This window comes from Equus quagga, chromosome 7 (assembly GCF_021613505.1).
Source record: "Equus quagga isolate Etosha38 chromosome 7, UCLA_HA_Equagga_1.0, whole genome shotgun sequence".
Classification (NCBI taxonomy): domain Eukaryota; kingdom Metazoa; phylum Chordata; class Mammalia; order Perissodactyla; family Equidae; genus Equus; species Equus quagga.
In genome coordinates, this window is record NC_060273.1 from 63,917,054 (window position 1) to 63,932,492 (window position 15,439).

Sequence of the window (15,439 nt, forward strand, 5' to 3'; positions counted from 1 at the left end):
ACCCGCTCAAAAGCTTTATTGTAATCTAAGTGAGAAATTATGGTGATCTAGTGTGGGGAAGACGTAACTGATGTGGAGAGAACATGGTGGATTGCAGAGATATTTACATGGTGGAATCATGGAGATGGGGAGGTGGGTTGAATATGGGCTGAGGGAGAGAATGGATTAAGATCCAGTCTGAGGTTCCTGCTTGAGTAAGTAGTGCCAGTCCCTGGGTTTGTCCTTAGCTTGTGGTGGGACCTTGGACAAACCACTTCTTTTCTCAGCTCTTTAGTTTTCTCACTACATGAAGGTAATAGTCTGCAGTCACCAACTTTGCAGGATCATGGTGGGGATCCACTGATAAAACCTATAAGAAAAGTAGTGTCTTGTGCTCTTTCCAGGACCCTAAAAGGCCTGGAAGAAGCAAAGTCTGTGCTTACCCTGGTTCCCTCTGTAATTTGGGCTCTTACATAGTCTTCCCTCCTTATCTACAATTCTAAGCACTTAATCTCTCAGGAACTGGTGAGACCTTTGCCCATTCTAGCAGCTGAGGCCTTACTGGGGGCCTCTTTGGGGGTTCTCAAACCGGCTTTTGTTGTAAACAATGATATCATTGAGTAGGTGGAGCTGGGCCAGGCTTTCCTCAGCCAATTTAAGGAGAAATGGGGTCTTTATGACTTCTGTACTTATGGCTCTTTTCCAGTCCCTTCCATAGCTCCCTTGTGCCCCACTGCCCCCTTTTCCTCTTTCTTTTTACCCAAGGTTATGGATTTGCAGAAAATTGGCAGCCTCCACATTTTCTCCTCTTGCATCAGTCTCCCTGGAGAGAGGTCCAGATGGGCTGAGGGGCTATAATGGCTGCATTATATCAGGCATGGTTTCTTTTTCCAAGTCCTCCCCCACCCCCACCCATTTGTGGGGAAAGGAAGGGCAAGTCATGGAAAAGGATTCCTTTGGAGGGAGACTGGAGTGCTAGGGAAGGAGGTGATGTAAGTGTTGGGAGAGATGTCAGGCTCCTTGTATTCTGGAAACTCTTTATCTCTTGACTTCTTGGTGCTAGATTTGGGGCTTGGGGAAGAATGCAAAGGTTAAACTGGCCTTTCAGTTACGTGGTGACAGGAATATGGCTGTGGAAAAGGAGATCAGCAGCATTGAGTGAGGATCCTGAGTTCTTGATCCCTAGGGTGACCTTGCTCTCTTGCCCTCAATGCACACACAGACACACGCACACACAAAGGTGCACGCACACTCATGCACATGCACCCACTCTCCATAGCTGTGTGGACAGCTTGTTAGGGGAAATTGGAAGGTGGTTGCAGCACTGGTTTGCAGCACTTCTCAGAAATTCCTCAGAAGGAAGGAAGTTGGGCTGTGAAACAGTGACTTGGCTTCCAGGGACAAGATGGTAAGTCCTGCCTTCTGTGTGGCCTGTTCGTGTTTGCAGAGTACTTTTACAAATGACCTGGTAGGAGAGAAAAAAATAATTTCACCTCAGCTGGGAACCCTGTGACAAAAGACAGATTAACAAGAGCAAAACAAACAGAATTTTATGAACATGTATATGGGAGATACACGTATATATGGGAAAACGTGTGTAACTCAGAATTCAGACTTCTGTAGCATCTTCAACAAAGAACAAAAAATTTGTAGAGAAATGACACGACAAAGGAAAGAGATTTTAGGCTTCTAAAGCGGTAAACTGTGGGCAGGTAAATATATGGGAAATGAATGACAGATAAAGGTGAATTGGTAAAGTTTGTTGTGTAGATTCCTCTAGTGCCTTCTCCGGGCTGAAAGGGTCTAAAGTTGTCTCTGGTGATTAACTTCTGTCCTTAATGGTAGAGAGGGTGGGAGGGATGCCATTGAAAACTGATGTCCTGCTTTTAGGCAAATAGGGGGAGGACAGGGAGCTTTTCTTGTGTCTGCTTCTTCTTGGTTACCTTCAGCTCAAAATGATCCTTCTGCTGAAGTGGCATATTTGGGGTGGTGTATTCTGCCCCCTTCAGCTGGCTCTAATCTTCATGAGGGGAGATGTCGGGTGAAGGGCAGGAAATGTGCTTGCCTCGTTCACATCCCCTAGCACAGTGCTTGGCACACGATTGGCCTCGATAAATATTTGTGGAATGAGTGAGTGGGCTTGCGAGCACAGAGCCTGAGGTTCTGAAGAGGTGCTGCAACTTGGCCAAAGATCCAGAGCAAACAAGTGACGAATTCAAGCCAGGAGGAACTTGGTCTTCCTGATACCATGTGCCCTGCAGTTTGTACTGTATTATGTTGCTTAATAAGCAATTATTGATGAGATTGCACGAACATCCTTCCTCTCTGCCTTCTGGGAGTGTCTGGATGGCCTAACTCTTGAATTATCTACCACTGACATTTAGCTTATTCTGGTTTATTTAGACTGATGGGCTTAGAAGTGAAATATAACTGTGATACTAGTAAGTTGCTTTTGCTCTTTTTCAGCTTCTTCACCTGTAAAAGTAGAGTGGTGGAGGCACTGGACAGAGGTTGGCGTATAAAGATTCTTTTGTTCCAGTAGACTCTGCAGTTTATATGCTAACCACCCTCCCCTCCAAAAAAACTTTATGAAAAGGATATGGGGCACCACATAGAATGAGGGAAAAGCTGAAGAACTAAGGGCTTGAAAAGGACAGGATCTAGGAATTCACAGAGTCCCTTCAGGGGCCACCACTGGGGTGCCTCTGCTCCAGCCATTTGTACCAGGTGTCACGCATCTTGAAATTCAGAGAAATGAGATCTGATTGTCCTGGCTTGTTGTGAGTGACTCCAGGTGCCCCTGGTCAGCATGCAGCAAGAGGGGACCATTTCTCTAAAGGCACATTGGGGAACTGTTATCCCAGAAGGTGGTATGGATGCTGGAGCCTGGAACAACAGATGTCCACGACGATCTAAGTGGGTTTTCCAAGTTCTAACCTTCTTGACCTGTGCTTTAGGATGCTAACATTGGGTAAGGTTTATCAAAGTTGCTGGATACTTATTCAGAGCCTAAAAGGGACCGAGCACCCACATTCTGGGCAGGTTGGTTTGTGGTCTTCATCCACGTGCTTTTTGTTTGTTTGCTTTTTTCATGGGATGGTCCACCAGGTCCCCTCTTTCTAAGCATATTCTCAAAGGTCCAGAGGTCTTAGAGGTTCCTTTTCTTCACTGCCCCTGTGTCCTATCTACAAAGTTTATCTCTGCAATATAGTCATTACTTCTTGCTTTAGTTCTTCCCTTCAGGTTAATCTGATAAACAAACACTGTGGTTATTTACCAAAAACTGGTTGCTAGAGAGGCCACTGTCAGGCAATGTTTTCACTTTTTTGTTTTTCTCAGAAATAGTGAACGTGGTACCCCATTTCCCTTAACTGGTCTTATCCAGTTCCAGTAAGTACCCATTATAGGCTATTTAGGACACTGTAAAACAAACCTGTAAACTCTTCTTGGGTGAGCCATTTTGAGGGCGCCCCCAAGGTCCCTGCCAGTTAAGCTCCCTGATCCCAAGAAATCGGCCCTATTTGCACAGAGAGGTTATTTATCTTTGTGGAGGCAGCCAAGAGGGAAGCATGAAGAGGATTAAATAAAGACCCTGCTGGTCAGTGCAGTAAACAGTGCTCATCCAAACATCCTTTGGTATATAACCTAAAAGCAAAACACAGGACCAGGAGCTGGTCGGAAAAGTGCCAGGTCTCGTGGGGACTGGGAGAAGATGTAATGGGAAGCAGTTGTAAAAAGGAGTGTTGATTTAATGCATTGTTTGGAAGCTTCCTTAATAGAAGGTTAAAGAAAACATGCTAAGTAGCTTTGGCTTTTTGCCAGGCTTGTGGGTGGTGCCATCTTGCTTCACAGTGTTGTTTCTGGAGCTGGTCCTCTGGCAGTAATGGTGCTTGTTCAAGTGAGTCCTTGGGCTAAGAGGAGATCCCCAGTCTTTACATTAGGAGCAACATTTAAAGTTCCTTCTTCCTTGGCTTTTCTGTTCCTTCAAAAAGGAATGCCTCTGCCTATGGGCCCCTGGACTTGTCAATCCCTTATTTGGCTTTAGAGCCATGCCTTTGGCATGTTGGTTTGTTTCCATTCCTTTGGAGTCAGAGGTGGAATGAGCACTGGTTCAGAAATCTTGGTCTGAAACAGCTCAAGCTATCTCTTCACCCTTTTTCTTTCTCTATGTTCAAAAACAAAATGAAACAATACTTACTGAATTGGTTATTTTGTCCCAAATATGGGCATGCATTGGCCACTACGTTAGATTAGTACCCTCTGCTTTTCAAAAATCCTACCCAGTGCCTGCCTGTCCTGGGCATCACCATTTCCTTTTGATGGAAAAGGAAACTGAGGCTGAGCAGCTTGTGACTTACATAGTATCACCTAGCTAGTTAAAAAGTATTAATATCAGAATTTCCAAACTTACCCAAAAGGAGAGGCATTAATATTATGAACCCTCAGGAAACCATTATCTCAATTGAACAGAAATCAAGATTTGCCACATGTGCACGTAGCTAGTCCTGGAGAAAATGATAACAATTATACCTGTAGAATACAAATACTTTATACTTTACGAAGAATTCTTTCACACTTGTTCATTTTATTTAAGACATATTCATAGTCAGGCACTGTTCTAACATTTTACACCAACCCTATGAAGTAGCTTCCATCATTACCCTCATTTTATAGACGAGAAAACTGAGGCACAGAGAGGTTAACCAACTTTCCCAAGCTCACAGAACTTCTAAGCATCAGAGCTGGTATTTGAATGTATTTTCTCATTTCATTGTCTCAACGATGCTGCGAGAGAGTAATTATTACCCAGTCCATTTGCAGTCTAGAAAATGGGAGGCTCAGGTGGAACAGTTCTCATACAAATACGTAGTGAGCGCTTGTCAACCAGCAAGATGATAAAACTGGTTTAAAAATTGAATAAGGGAAACATATATATATGTATTTTTTTCAACACTGAAAAAAAGGATTGCTAAATTAGATAGACAACTGTTTAATTAATATCCTAGGGGCAGGAAAACCATAACCTTGGGAGTTATGTTTTCTTCCGGATGGAAATCATTTGCATCTCTGTCATATCTTACTAGGTTTTTACCATTTAACATCTAATTGTACAGGGTTGTGCAAGAGCTGCCCTAGTTAATTGTAAATAGTCTTTAAAAGCTGCTAAGGTTCCAAAGAACCTTAGACAGGCCTCATAGAGCCCACAATGTGACAGTGCTCTTGTACAACATTGAAAGGAACCACGGTCATCTTTCGCCTCATCTCCATGGTTTGAAAGGACACTCGTCTAGAGAGTAGTGCAGCTGGTACTCAAACCAAAGCTTTCAGAGCCCTAGACTTTCCTTCCGTGCTGTGCTAATATCATCTTTAGATTTTAGGAGGGTGATTAGGAGGCTAGAAATGGGAAAACATTTTTAATGTTAAAATCAATCAAACTGACTAGGAGAATTCCCAGAGCCTGAAGAAATATCACCTGGAAGAAATATTAAAAATACAGATTTAGTCCTGCCGCTTCTCTCTCCCCAGAGGGAGGTTAGAGATCCGAGGCTTGGAGAGGCGTTTGAAATTTGTCCGACAGTAAACAGTCCTTAAAGGGATAGTTCTGGATTTGAAGGCTCTGAGCCCTAGGAAAGGTTGGTCAGGGCTGTTTCAGATGGCATCGTGCTTTTGAGGTCTGGCTGAGTGTACAAACAAGTTCTAGGCCGCCTTGGGCAATTCTGTTGTCCTTCCCTGGAGAGCGACCTTATGTTTTCTGTCCGGTATTTGGGGGGCAGCTTGTTTTCCCAGGTGGGATTCAGAAGATGCAGATTTTGCTTGAGGACTTTGGGATCTGATGGACCTCATTTCACTCAGTGAGCACACCAGTGCTGGCTGCTGCTAGCAGCCATGAGAATCTCTGAGGATCTCTGCCTGCCTGTGGGCTTGTGAGCCTGGAAGGCAGGGGCGGGAGGCGCTTGACAGAAACTGATTTTCCTTCAGAGCCAGAAAAAGGAGGGGGCGGGGTGGGAAATCTTGGACAGTCCTCTCTTCCTGGACACACATCACTCACAACTCGTTTCCTGAAAATCCTAATACTCTCCAGTGGTGAGAGACAGTTTCCTGTCGATCTGCTGAGCCAGCCCCTTGTCAGGGAGGAGATGAGAGCAAAATGTGGTCAGAGAAGGGGCGGGTGGGCCCAGCTGGGCTGCTCAGTGGCCCTCTGACTCCCTCTCTCAGGGGATGGCAGTGTCTTTGGTCCCAAGAGCAGTGCCAGGGCACCATCTGGGCACAAGGGCACAGAGGGGCCTCACTTGGGGCAGTGGGGAGCGTTCGAAAGCAGTTTTCGCCCATCAGTAAAATTGTACAGATGATGGTGATGAAACATGACCATTACTTTTGCTTCTAGAAGGAACGACCTTCCTGGTCAATATCTACAACCCGTTTGGGGAAAAGGTTGTTATTTCAAAACAGCCAGCCCTGAAATTCTTGTGTGCCCATCCTCTTTTTCCTCCCCCTGACATTGCTTTCCCCCATTGCTCTTCTCCACATATAATCACATCTGAGAGCTAATGGTCTCTATTTTAGGACCTCACATATTTCCCCAAGGATGCTATCATCACCATCAAATCTTAGTTTGGACTACTGGTTCCTGGCAGTGCTTTAGTTTTATGTTTCTACGTTTTAAGAGAGAGCAGAAAACGACTTAAAAAGTATGGTCAGTACCAACCGACCGGGCTCTGACACTGTGCTATGAGAACCTGGACAAATTACATGTTTGAGTTCCCAGTGTTCTCAGTTACTAAATGGGAAAAGGATAGGTGTGTTGTGATTTAACAGTTAAATACATGTGCACTATTGTGATTGCAACTTTTCTGGGTTTCTGAAGCCCAGAATGTTCCAGGATGTGATGGAGGCAAGAAGGTGATGGGGGCTTGGGTAACAAGACACTTTGATATTTCTGCAGTTTGCCTGCCTTGAGGGTAGGTGGAGAACTTGTGGTCTAGGGCAGTGGTTTGCATCAGAATCACTCAGAGAGTTATCACCGTAAATAGTTGGGCCTCCACCTCAGAGTTTCTGTCTGCTTCAGTAGATCTAGGGTGGGGCCCAACAGTCTGCAGTTTCAGCTAGTTCTTAGGTGATGCTGATGCTGCTGGTCCCGAAAGAGCCGTTAGGTAGACGAGGAAGTAGATTGTTCTGGACAAATTCAGAAGACAGAGTGAGGCCAGTTGGTGCTGGTTACAGAAAGGTAATTTTTGGTTCAATGTAAGAGCTTTCTCTAATTACTGTATGTGCTCAGAAATGGAATGAGTGGTCTCAGGAGCTCCCTGTCACTGGAGATGTCCGATGCCGAATGGCCAGCTAGCAGATTCCTACACAAAGTAGAAGGGTCTTTTTATGCATTCGTTTACTCATTTATCCACTTATTCACAGAATAAGCGTGTACTACCATGACTGGTTGGTTCCGGGACTGGAAAGATGCCTTGAACAAGGCAGCTGTTCCCCCTGCTTTTAGGGAGCCCACAGTCGAGTGAGTTTGACTAAATGAACCCTAAGGTCCCTTTCAACGCTGAGGCTCTGAGAGGCCTATGATGATGGGGGCAGATCTTCAGAATAAGAAGCTGCAGAAAGATCCTTGCCCTTCTGAGGATGTGTGACCAAGAACTGACAAGAATGTGGACACCTGAGGCTCAATCTGGATTGCTCTCTTTGGAGCATCTTTTCTTTTTGGCTTGAGGAAGATTAGCCCTGAGCTAACATCTTTCCCAGACTTCCCCTATTTTGTATGTAGGACACCTCCACAGCATGGCTAGTGAGTGGAGTATGTCCATGCCTGGGATCTGAACCTGTGAACCTGGGCCACCGAAGCAGAGCACACAGAACTTTAACCACTTGGCCATGGGGCTGGCTCTGAGCATCTTGACGTCGCTGGATGAATGATTTTTTTCCCCCTAAGACTCTCTGAGAAGAGGCTGAGAGTGTATTTACTAGGAGTGCATTTCCTGCGGGAAAATTCACATCTCCCCAGTGGCACCGGGATGGACCATTAAACTCTGAACCCCTGACTAGCTGTGCATTATGCAGTCTGTGAAAGCAGACCCAGGAAATGGGCTGCAGGAATGAGCTAATTGCTTTTTCACCTCTCTCAAGTGACATACTGGAGAGTTAATGGCTGGGGGGTGGCGTTAGAGGGAAATAGGTAAATTCCATCAGTTTTTCTGGGTTCTCTCATCATAATCCCTGTTGAAAGCAATAATGATAATCACTGACCTTTGCTGAGTTTCACTGTGTGCCAGGCCTGGTGGTAAGCCATTTTCATGCATTTTGTTGTTTTACTCTTAAGACAGCCCTCTCAAGTAAGTATATTATCCTTGTTTTTGCAGAAGAGGAAACAAAGGTTCAGAGAGGGCCGTTAGGTAGAAGAGAAAGCAGATTGTTCTGTTCAAGTAACTCGCGCATGGCCATAGAGACAGTGAATGTTAGAGTTGGAATTGTGACTTCAGTCTCGCAGACTCCAGACCATGCTCTAAGCTCCTAGTATACTGAACAACTCATGTATTCACTCATTCACTCATTCAATAATTAGTTAAGTCGTTTTTTCATTGAATAAATGTTCACCAGTGATATATACTGGTGAGCAAAACAGCTTGGCCTTTGTCGTCGTGGGGCTTACAGTGTATCGCCTTCAAGCAAGTGAGTGATGCCTCCCTTGGATCCTTGGCTGGTTAGATGCTAAGAAGAAAGAAAAAGGGCTGGGAGACACAAGCTGGCAAGTTAGCAAGTGACCCAAAGTTTCCATGTGAATGAGAGTTTCTCTACACAAGCTGGGTTTTGTGCTCTGCTTATTTTTACATTTCCCTGTTGGGTTTCTTTTCTTCTCGTCCAAGGCTGAATGTTGAAGGGCTTGACACAGTACAAGAGGCAGTTCTTGTGGCATTTCCTTCTGATTGCACTCTGAGAGTAGAGGGGAATCTGAGAGTCAGGAGTCCCAGAACTTAGAGCTGGGAGTGACTCTTCAGTGACTCAAGAGACCCTCTTTAGTGACTCTCTCTTGCTGGGAAATGTCGCCTCTTCCAAAACCAGGGTGGGCCCTGCAGATTCCCTTCACTTTCTGAGCTGGCCTCAGCCTATATTTTCTTCCTTTTTTAAAGCAGTTTCAAATTAGGGTTTCAGTTTTCAAAATAAATACATGATCATTATTTTAAAAGATCCACCAGTTTTCAGAAATATGCAGCTTACATTGTGAACATCTTCCACAGTCCGTTGAGATAACCACCATTAACAATGGGCATTTGCTTCTCCAGTTGTTTTCAATGCATGCACTAATGTATACTCTTGTTAGTTTTTCATTAAAAGGGATTTTTAAAATACATGCTTTCCTGAAATTTATTGTTTTTATCTACATTTTAGACATCTTTCCATCTTAGTCATATAGATCCACTTAATTGTTTTTTTGTTAGACTCAATTTCTCTTCCATTAGAAACCTTTTTTGTCCTCTGACCTTGACTTCCTATAGATGCATTCTGCTTTTAATGTGGCTGAGCTAGTTGAAGCATCCATTTGGTTCTTTCATTTTTCTTTTAACTTTTAGAGAAATTCTAGGAACCTTGTTTGGTGTCGCCTTGCCTTTGCTGAGGGATTCTTAACCTCAGCTTCAAGGGGTCTGAGGCTAGAGAGAAACCAATGTCCAATTTTAGAAAAGAAAAATAAAGAATTTATGGGAGGGATAACACACAGAACACCCAGGTCTCAGGAAATCTAAACCACTAGATCTCAGAAAGGACAGGCAAAGGCAGCTCTGGGAATTCATACAGCAGGAACAAAGGAACAGATGACTAGCTCCCCTCTGTTCAGTTCTTGCAACACTACTCCATTGGCCTAGCTTGCAGTATGGGCCACCCTTGGCTAGGACCGGGTGGGACACCTTGATTGACATCTCACCAAAACATGCAGCAGGGGAGAGGTATTCCCTTACAGAAAAATCAGTGTGCTGGTACTAAAAGTTGGTAGATGCACTGGAAAAAATCAATCAAGGTACACAGTACGGTCCACAGACCCTGGGAAGTTGTGTGTGTGTGTATTTGCATGTGTATTTTCCCAGGACCCAGAAAAAGTTAGGATCACTGCTTTAATTCTATCTACTGACTCCATCTGAACTGAACATCTGGGTCTGAACTAAATGATGATCCCAATGAATACAAAATTAATAACAAGCTTCCTCCTGGTCTTCTTTTTGTTCTTAGGCCCTTATGGCCTCCTCATTTCGTCTGCATAGAGATGCTTGGGGTGGTTCTGCCTGGTTCACTAAGAATCACTGGCTGCTGTTCCTGGGACGGTGGAGTCCGTTAACTCTAGAGATGAATGTCTGTTTTTATTCTTTGCAGGCACCTTTTTGCTCCAGCCTACACAGAAACCCATTACACTCCAAGTGGCAGCCCTCAAACGACCACGCTGAAGTCTGAGGTAAGTTCCAGTCAGCAGATATCTATCAAGCAGCTGCCATATCCCAACCCCACCCCCAGGATGATGAAGTGTGTTGAAGACAGTCTGTCCTCTGAAGGGATCATTTCCCCTGACTGAGGACCAAGGGAGCGAATGGGAGAAGCAGAATGGGGATTTGCCGTTTCATAAATGCACCCTCTCCTTTGCTGGCTAAAATGGTCAAACAAACAATATTTTAGGGTCATTGCGTCTGATTATCACTGTTAGAAATCATTGTGAAACATACATTTTCATTGCTTTATGTTAATTATTCACATACTAACAAAAGTGTAAGTGAAAGAAATGATGTACTGATAATTTTGTCATCTCACCCAATCAGGTATTTGTTTCTTTTTCATATGGATGTGTAAGCAGGAGTCTTACACATTTTGCACTTTTGTAGTCTGCCTTTTTAATATGACTTTAGGTTATGAAAATTTTCTTATTTTATTGCTATCTTCATATTGGATATATTTCCCCTCAAAGTTGTTTTTGAGTTTGGCTGTTTGCACAAAGATATATCATTTAAAAAATGGTCTTTCAGATGGATATATTTTAGGTTGCTTCACCCCACCCCACTGTTGGACACTTAAGGTAGTGAATCGTACACACTTCATGGTTTGCTAGCTTTTCCTACTGAGGAACCTGTTAGAATTTGTAAGATCAGAGCAGTGGTTCTCAACTAAGAGTGATTTTGGTTTAAATAATTTCTTTTACTTAAACTTTTGTTAATGTGTAGGTAACTAACATAAAGCAAAGTAAATATGCTTCACAATGATTTATACCCATTTCAATCAGATGCAGTTATGCTAAAATATTCCATTTGTTTGTTTGACCATTTTAACCGTGTGTGCCATGGAGGGCACACTGGCAATGTCTGGAGACAGTTTTGATTGTAATGTCTGGGAGGTGGATGCTACTGGCATCTAGAGGCCAGGGATGCTGCTAGATGTCCTACAATGCACAGGACAGCCCCTCCACAACAGAGAATTATCTGGCCTGAATGTCACTAGGCTCCCGTTGAGAAAGTCTGGATTAGAGTGATCCTTCTCAGACTCTGGCTGATGAGATGTGAAGGAGAAGGGAAGCTGGACTCCAGCAGGAGCAGCAGTGGCTTTTTGCCTTTGGGGTAGGACATAATGGACTTCTGTAGCATGCAGACATGGAGGGGTGGTGTGTAGGACAGCAGGACAGGCCTCTCTGCCTCAGTCATCTTCTAGCAGCTTCCGTGGAACCTGAGATTCCCACATGGCTCGTTCTTTGAACTCTCTCTGCCACAGTACAAAAGTTTAGAAGACAATGACAGCCACTGTCAGTCACTAACAGCTCCGATTATTTTATCGGATTACCTTTGAATGGGTAAAGGGACAGAGGACGGTTAAGTTTTGATAGATCTAAGAGGTCTAGAGCATAGTAACAGTAAGGGGTTGTGTTAGATTGTTGGACATGAAGATCAGTGCTGCCTTCTTCTCCAAGACCTTCTTGGATGGGGAAGGTGTTGGCCGTGTGGCCAGTGCCCATAGCCGGCAAGTTGTGTGTGTCTTCTCATCTCTGGGGAAGCTGTCCCGCTGTGACTCCACACCTTCTTCAGTGCTTGGTTGAAACTTCTCCTTCCTTCCTTAAGACCTCTGTTCTCTGCCTCCGGGAGGGGTGTCCCCAGACAGGCATGCCTCAAAAGCCCCTACCCATTACAACCTCACAAAAGCACCCTCCTCTGAGTTTGGATCCCACACTTCTGTGCCCACAGATCAAGAATGGGTCTCAGTGCACAAGTTTGCCATGAGCTCATGCTTCCTGCCTTGAAAGCCCCCTCGGGGTGGTCCCCTCAGGCCGAGAAGCTGAGAAAGAATGCGATGACTTCATGACTGTTCATTTACTTGTTCTTTGTGCTCTCAGAGTTAGGCAGAGATGTTGTAAAGGCCTTTCAGAAACAGAGGAATGGGAGAGAACTTCCCCTCACTTTCAGAATGCCCCACCTTCCTGAAGGTCTTGTGGACCAAAATACATCCTAGCTGAAGTATGGGACAACTCATTGTTTTCTCACCTCGCCTGCTACTCGACTCTTGTAAAGCTCCCACCCAGCCCCGTGAGGCTCCCAGTTAGCTTTCTTATTTGGGAGCTGAGGACTCAAAAAGAAATGGGAATGGAATAAAGCATTTATCTGCACTTGACCCAAATGTTGAAGGCCATACTCTACTACCAAACTTGGCTTGGGGTAGCGGGAGTTCTGGGAACCTTATCAAGCTCATCTTCCGGGCCTGTAGGCTACAGCCCTAATCTAGGTCAGGTCACTGGGGGAATGGGTCTGTGACTGTGTTCCAGTAGAAAGAGTTATAGAGCGTGGGGTCTTAAGCCAGGGTGTTAGTCTTGGCTTTAACTAGCTATGTGACCTTAAACAACCCTTTTGACTATACGAGTGTTGAGTTTCCTCATCTGAAAATTGGATATGCTAAAGATCTGACTCTCAGGGCTGTGGAAGGGTAAGATGAATCACTGATTTTATGGGAATTTATAAACATCTCTTCCACTGCCATATTTTACAGATGAGGAAATGGAGAGGAGAAGAGAAAAAGAAACATGCTTAAGTTCAGATAACCAGTAACCGGCGAGGTTTAGACTAGAAAAGTCTCCATTAGTGCTAGAAGATTGTAGAGCTTTGACAAAGTAAGTCTTTTGCACTTTGCTGAGACTGCTTTTGCTGGGAGGGGCAGAACATGAGATCCAGAGTCAGGCTCCTGCAGTTTGAATCTCCCCTTTGCTGTGTGGCCTTGACTTAAACCATGACTTATAACCTCTCCATCCTTTGGTTTCCCTTTTCAAAAAATGGGAATAATAATATCTACCTTCTAAGGCTGTGATCAGAATTAAAGGAAATCTATGTAAGTTGTTTATCCAGCAGTAAAAGCTGGGTAGATGTTAGCTCTTATTGTTAACAACAGTCAATGGCAGGTATTATTATCACAGGTGGTGATGTGTGAGAGCCCTTTGTACATTGAAAGCGTACTACAACAGTCGGTTGATATGCTATCTCAGAGAGCCCCCAGGCAGTGAATACTGTTAGCATGAGTCCAAAGATGGGAAGAGGTAGAGGGATTCTTCACATCCATCCCTGGATTTGAATTCTCTTTGCTTGAAGAAGTACCAGGATTTTCAAAAATATGGCAGACCCATCTTTCTGAACTTTTTGACTTTTGTCGTTCCAACAACTATGAGCCCCGTTTACTCCATACGGGCCCGGTGCCCTCTTCTACCCATGCGTGATCCTGGGTTGTGTTGTTCAGGGTCCTGTTGCTGAGTTCTAAAGATCAGGTTCAGAACTTGAGCTTTGATGGTGGCCCTCCAGGTCCCAGAGCCTTGGGTTAGTTGGAAAAGCCCTGTGACAGGCTGGCACTTGAAATCAGATGGAATCCTGGCTGGAAGGAGGGCTGTCCCTGCCTCACCTTCTTTCATAGCTGCTGCGGGGTGTCCTTGGCATGGTGGCTTTCCTTTGTGCTCCTGTGAAGGTTAGAATGTGACATGTATGAAGTCCAGGAGAGTTTGATACAAAGAGAGGGGCACCTGTCCCTCCTCCCGACTGCGTTAACTTGAATGGCCGGAGGAACCACACTGCCTACCCTGGGTTGAGCGCCAGCCTGGCCTGTATCCTGTGATCTGGCTGCGCGGCTCGGCTGGGTAGGATGTAGAATTGATGCGGCTAAGGCTGAGGATTCAGCCCCCTGGTGGCCTTCCAGCTCCCTCAAGGCCACGTTCTGCCTTTGACAAAGGAGAATTTAGTACCGATAATATGATCACTAATGTTTATTGCCGGCTGCTGTGGGCCAGGTACCTGCACTTACTGGACACTATTCTCACAACCACCTCATGAGGTAGAGGCTCAAGATGCTGGAGGTCAGAGAGAGGTTGTGCAACTGTTTACATAGCTGGTAGGTGTGGGAGCTTGCATTTGAATCTGGCCTGGCTATGCCAAAATGCTTGAATTTAATTCTCAGGCTATACTCATGCCTAGAGCTGCGTGGGAGTTTGGAGCCAGAGAATAGAGACAAATGGGTTAGCTGGCTCCTGGGTCACATCCCTGCCTGCCGGGACCAGGGAACAACTACAAGCATGCATGGTCCTGGTGACGGATCACTTGGACTGCTATGTGGGCAAATGCCAGAGATCCCTGATTGGGGCTGCATGGGCTTAGCGTATTAGGGGGGAAAAGAGAACGCTTCTGTGTCGGCAACTACTTAAGACCTTTTTAGAACCTAGCTCTGCCCTGAGCATCTTACCCTCTCTCTTTTCTGACCAGCTTATTTCTCTTGACCTATTTGGAAGAAGCTTATAGGAGCGTGTCCCTTGTTATCACCCCTCTGTGTGCTGGGGACAGTCCTGGTTTGTGCCCGTCTGCGTGTGTTAGCACTCTCAGCAGTGTCCTGGTTTGCCTCAGAAATGCTCTGGTTACCCTACTTGTAAAACACTCTGCTGGCACCTCAAACTTTTATTTCCAGCCTCTCTTCATGGTTTGTAATCATATCTTTGGACAGCTTTTTAATTAAGATTGGCTCTCACAAGACCCTAAGTCCTGCAAAGGCTGGAGCTGTGTGTGTGTGTGTGCTCATCGCTGTGTCTCAGGGGCCTCGCCGAGGGCCTGGCACACAGCGGTGCTCAACAGCTGTTTGCAGTCATGGAGGAATCCAGCCTAGCTGGGAAGACCAGATGGCCGAGAGACACACTGACTAGAGGGCAGTGTCAGGCCTCTATGCATCCGTGGATGCAGGTACCAAATCAAGTCTGATCCAGGCACCCAGGGATTCAGGGGAGATGGGGAAGGAGGGGGGTCTCTCAGTTTCCTAGGTCTGCTGTAACAAAGTACCACGAACTTGGAGGTTTAAATCAATGGAAATGCATTCTCCCAGTTCTGGAGGCTAGAAGTCCAAAATCAAGATGTCAGCAGAGCTGTGCTCCCTCTGCAGTCTTAGGGAACAATCCTTCCTTGCCTCTTCCTAGCTTCTGGTGGCC

General features: G+C 45.2%; 1 protein-coding gene across 1 annotated transcript in view; it reads left to right on the forward strand.

Moving 5' to 3' along the window:
- Window positions 1–15,439, forward strand: part of ADAM19 (ADAM metallopeptidase domain 19) — an 81,572-nt gene that overhangs the window by 20,565 nt on the left and 45,568 nt on the right. The window contains exon 4 of the mRNA XM_046668052.1: window positions 10,342–10,420. Coding sequence (XP_046524008.1) covers window positions 10,342–10,420 — 79 coding nt within the window. The remainder of the gene's footprint in view (window positions 1–10,341; window positions 10,421–15,439) is intronic.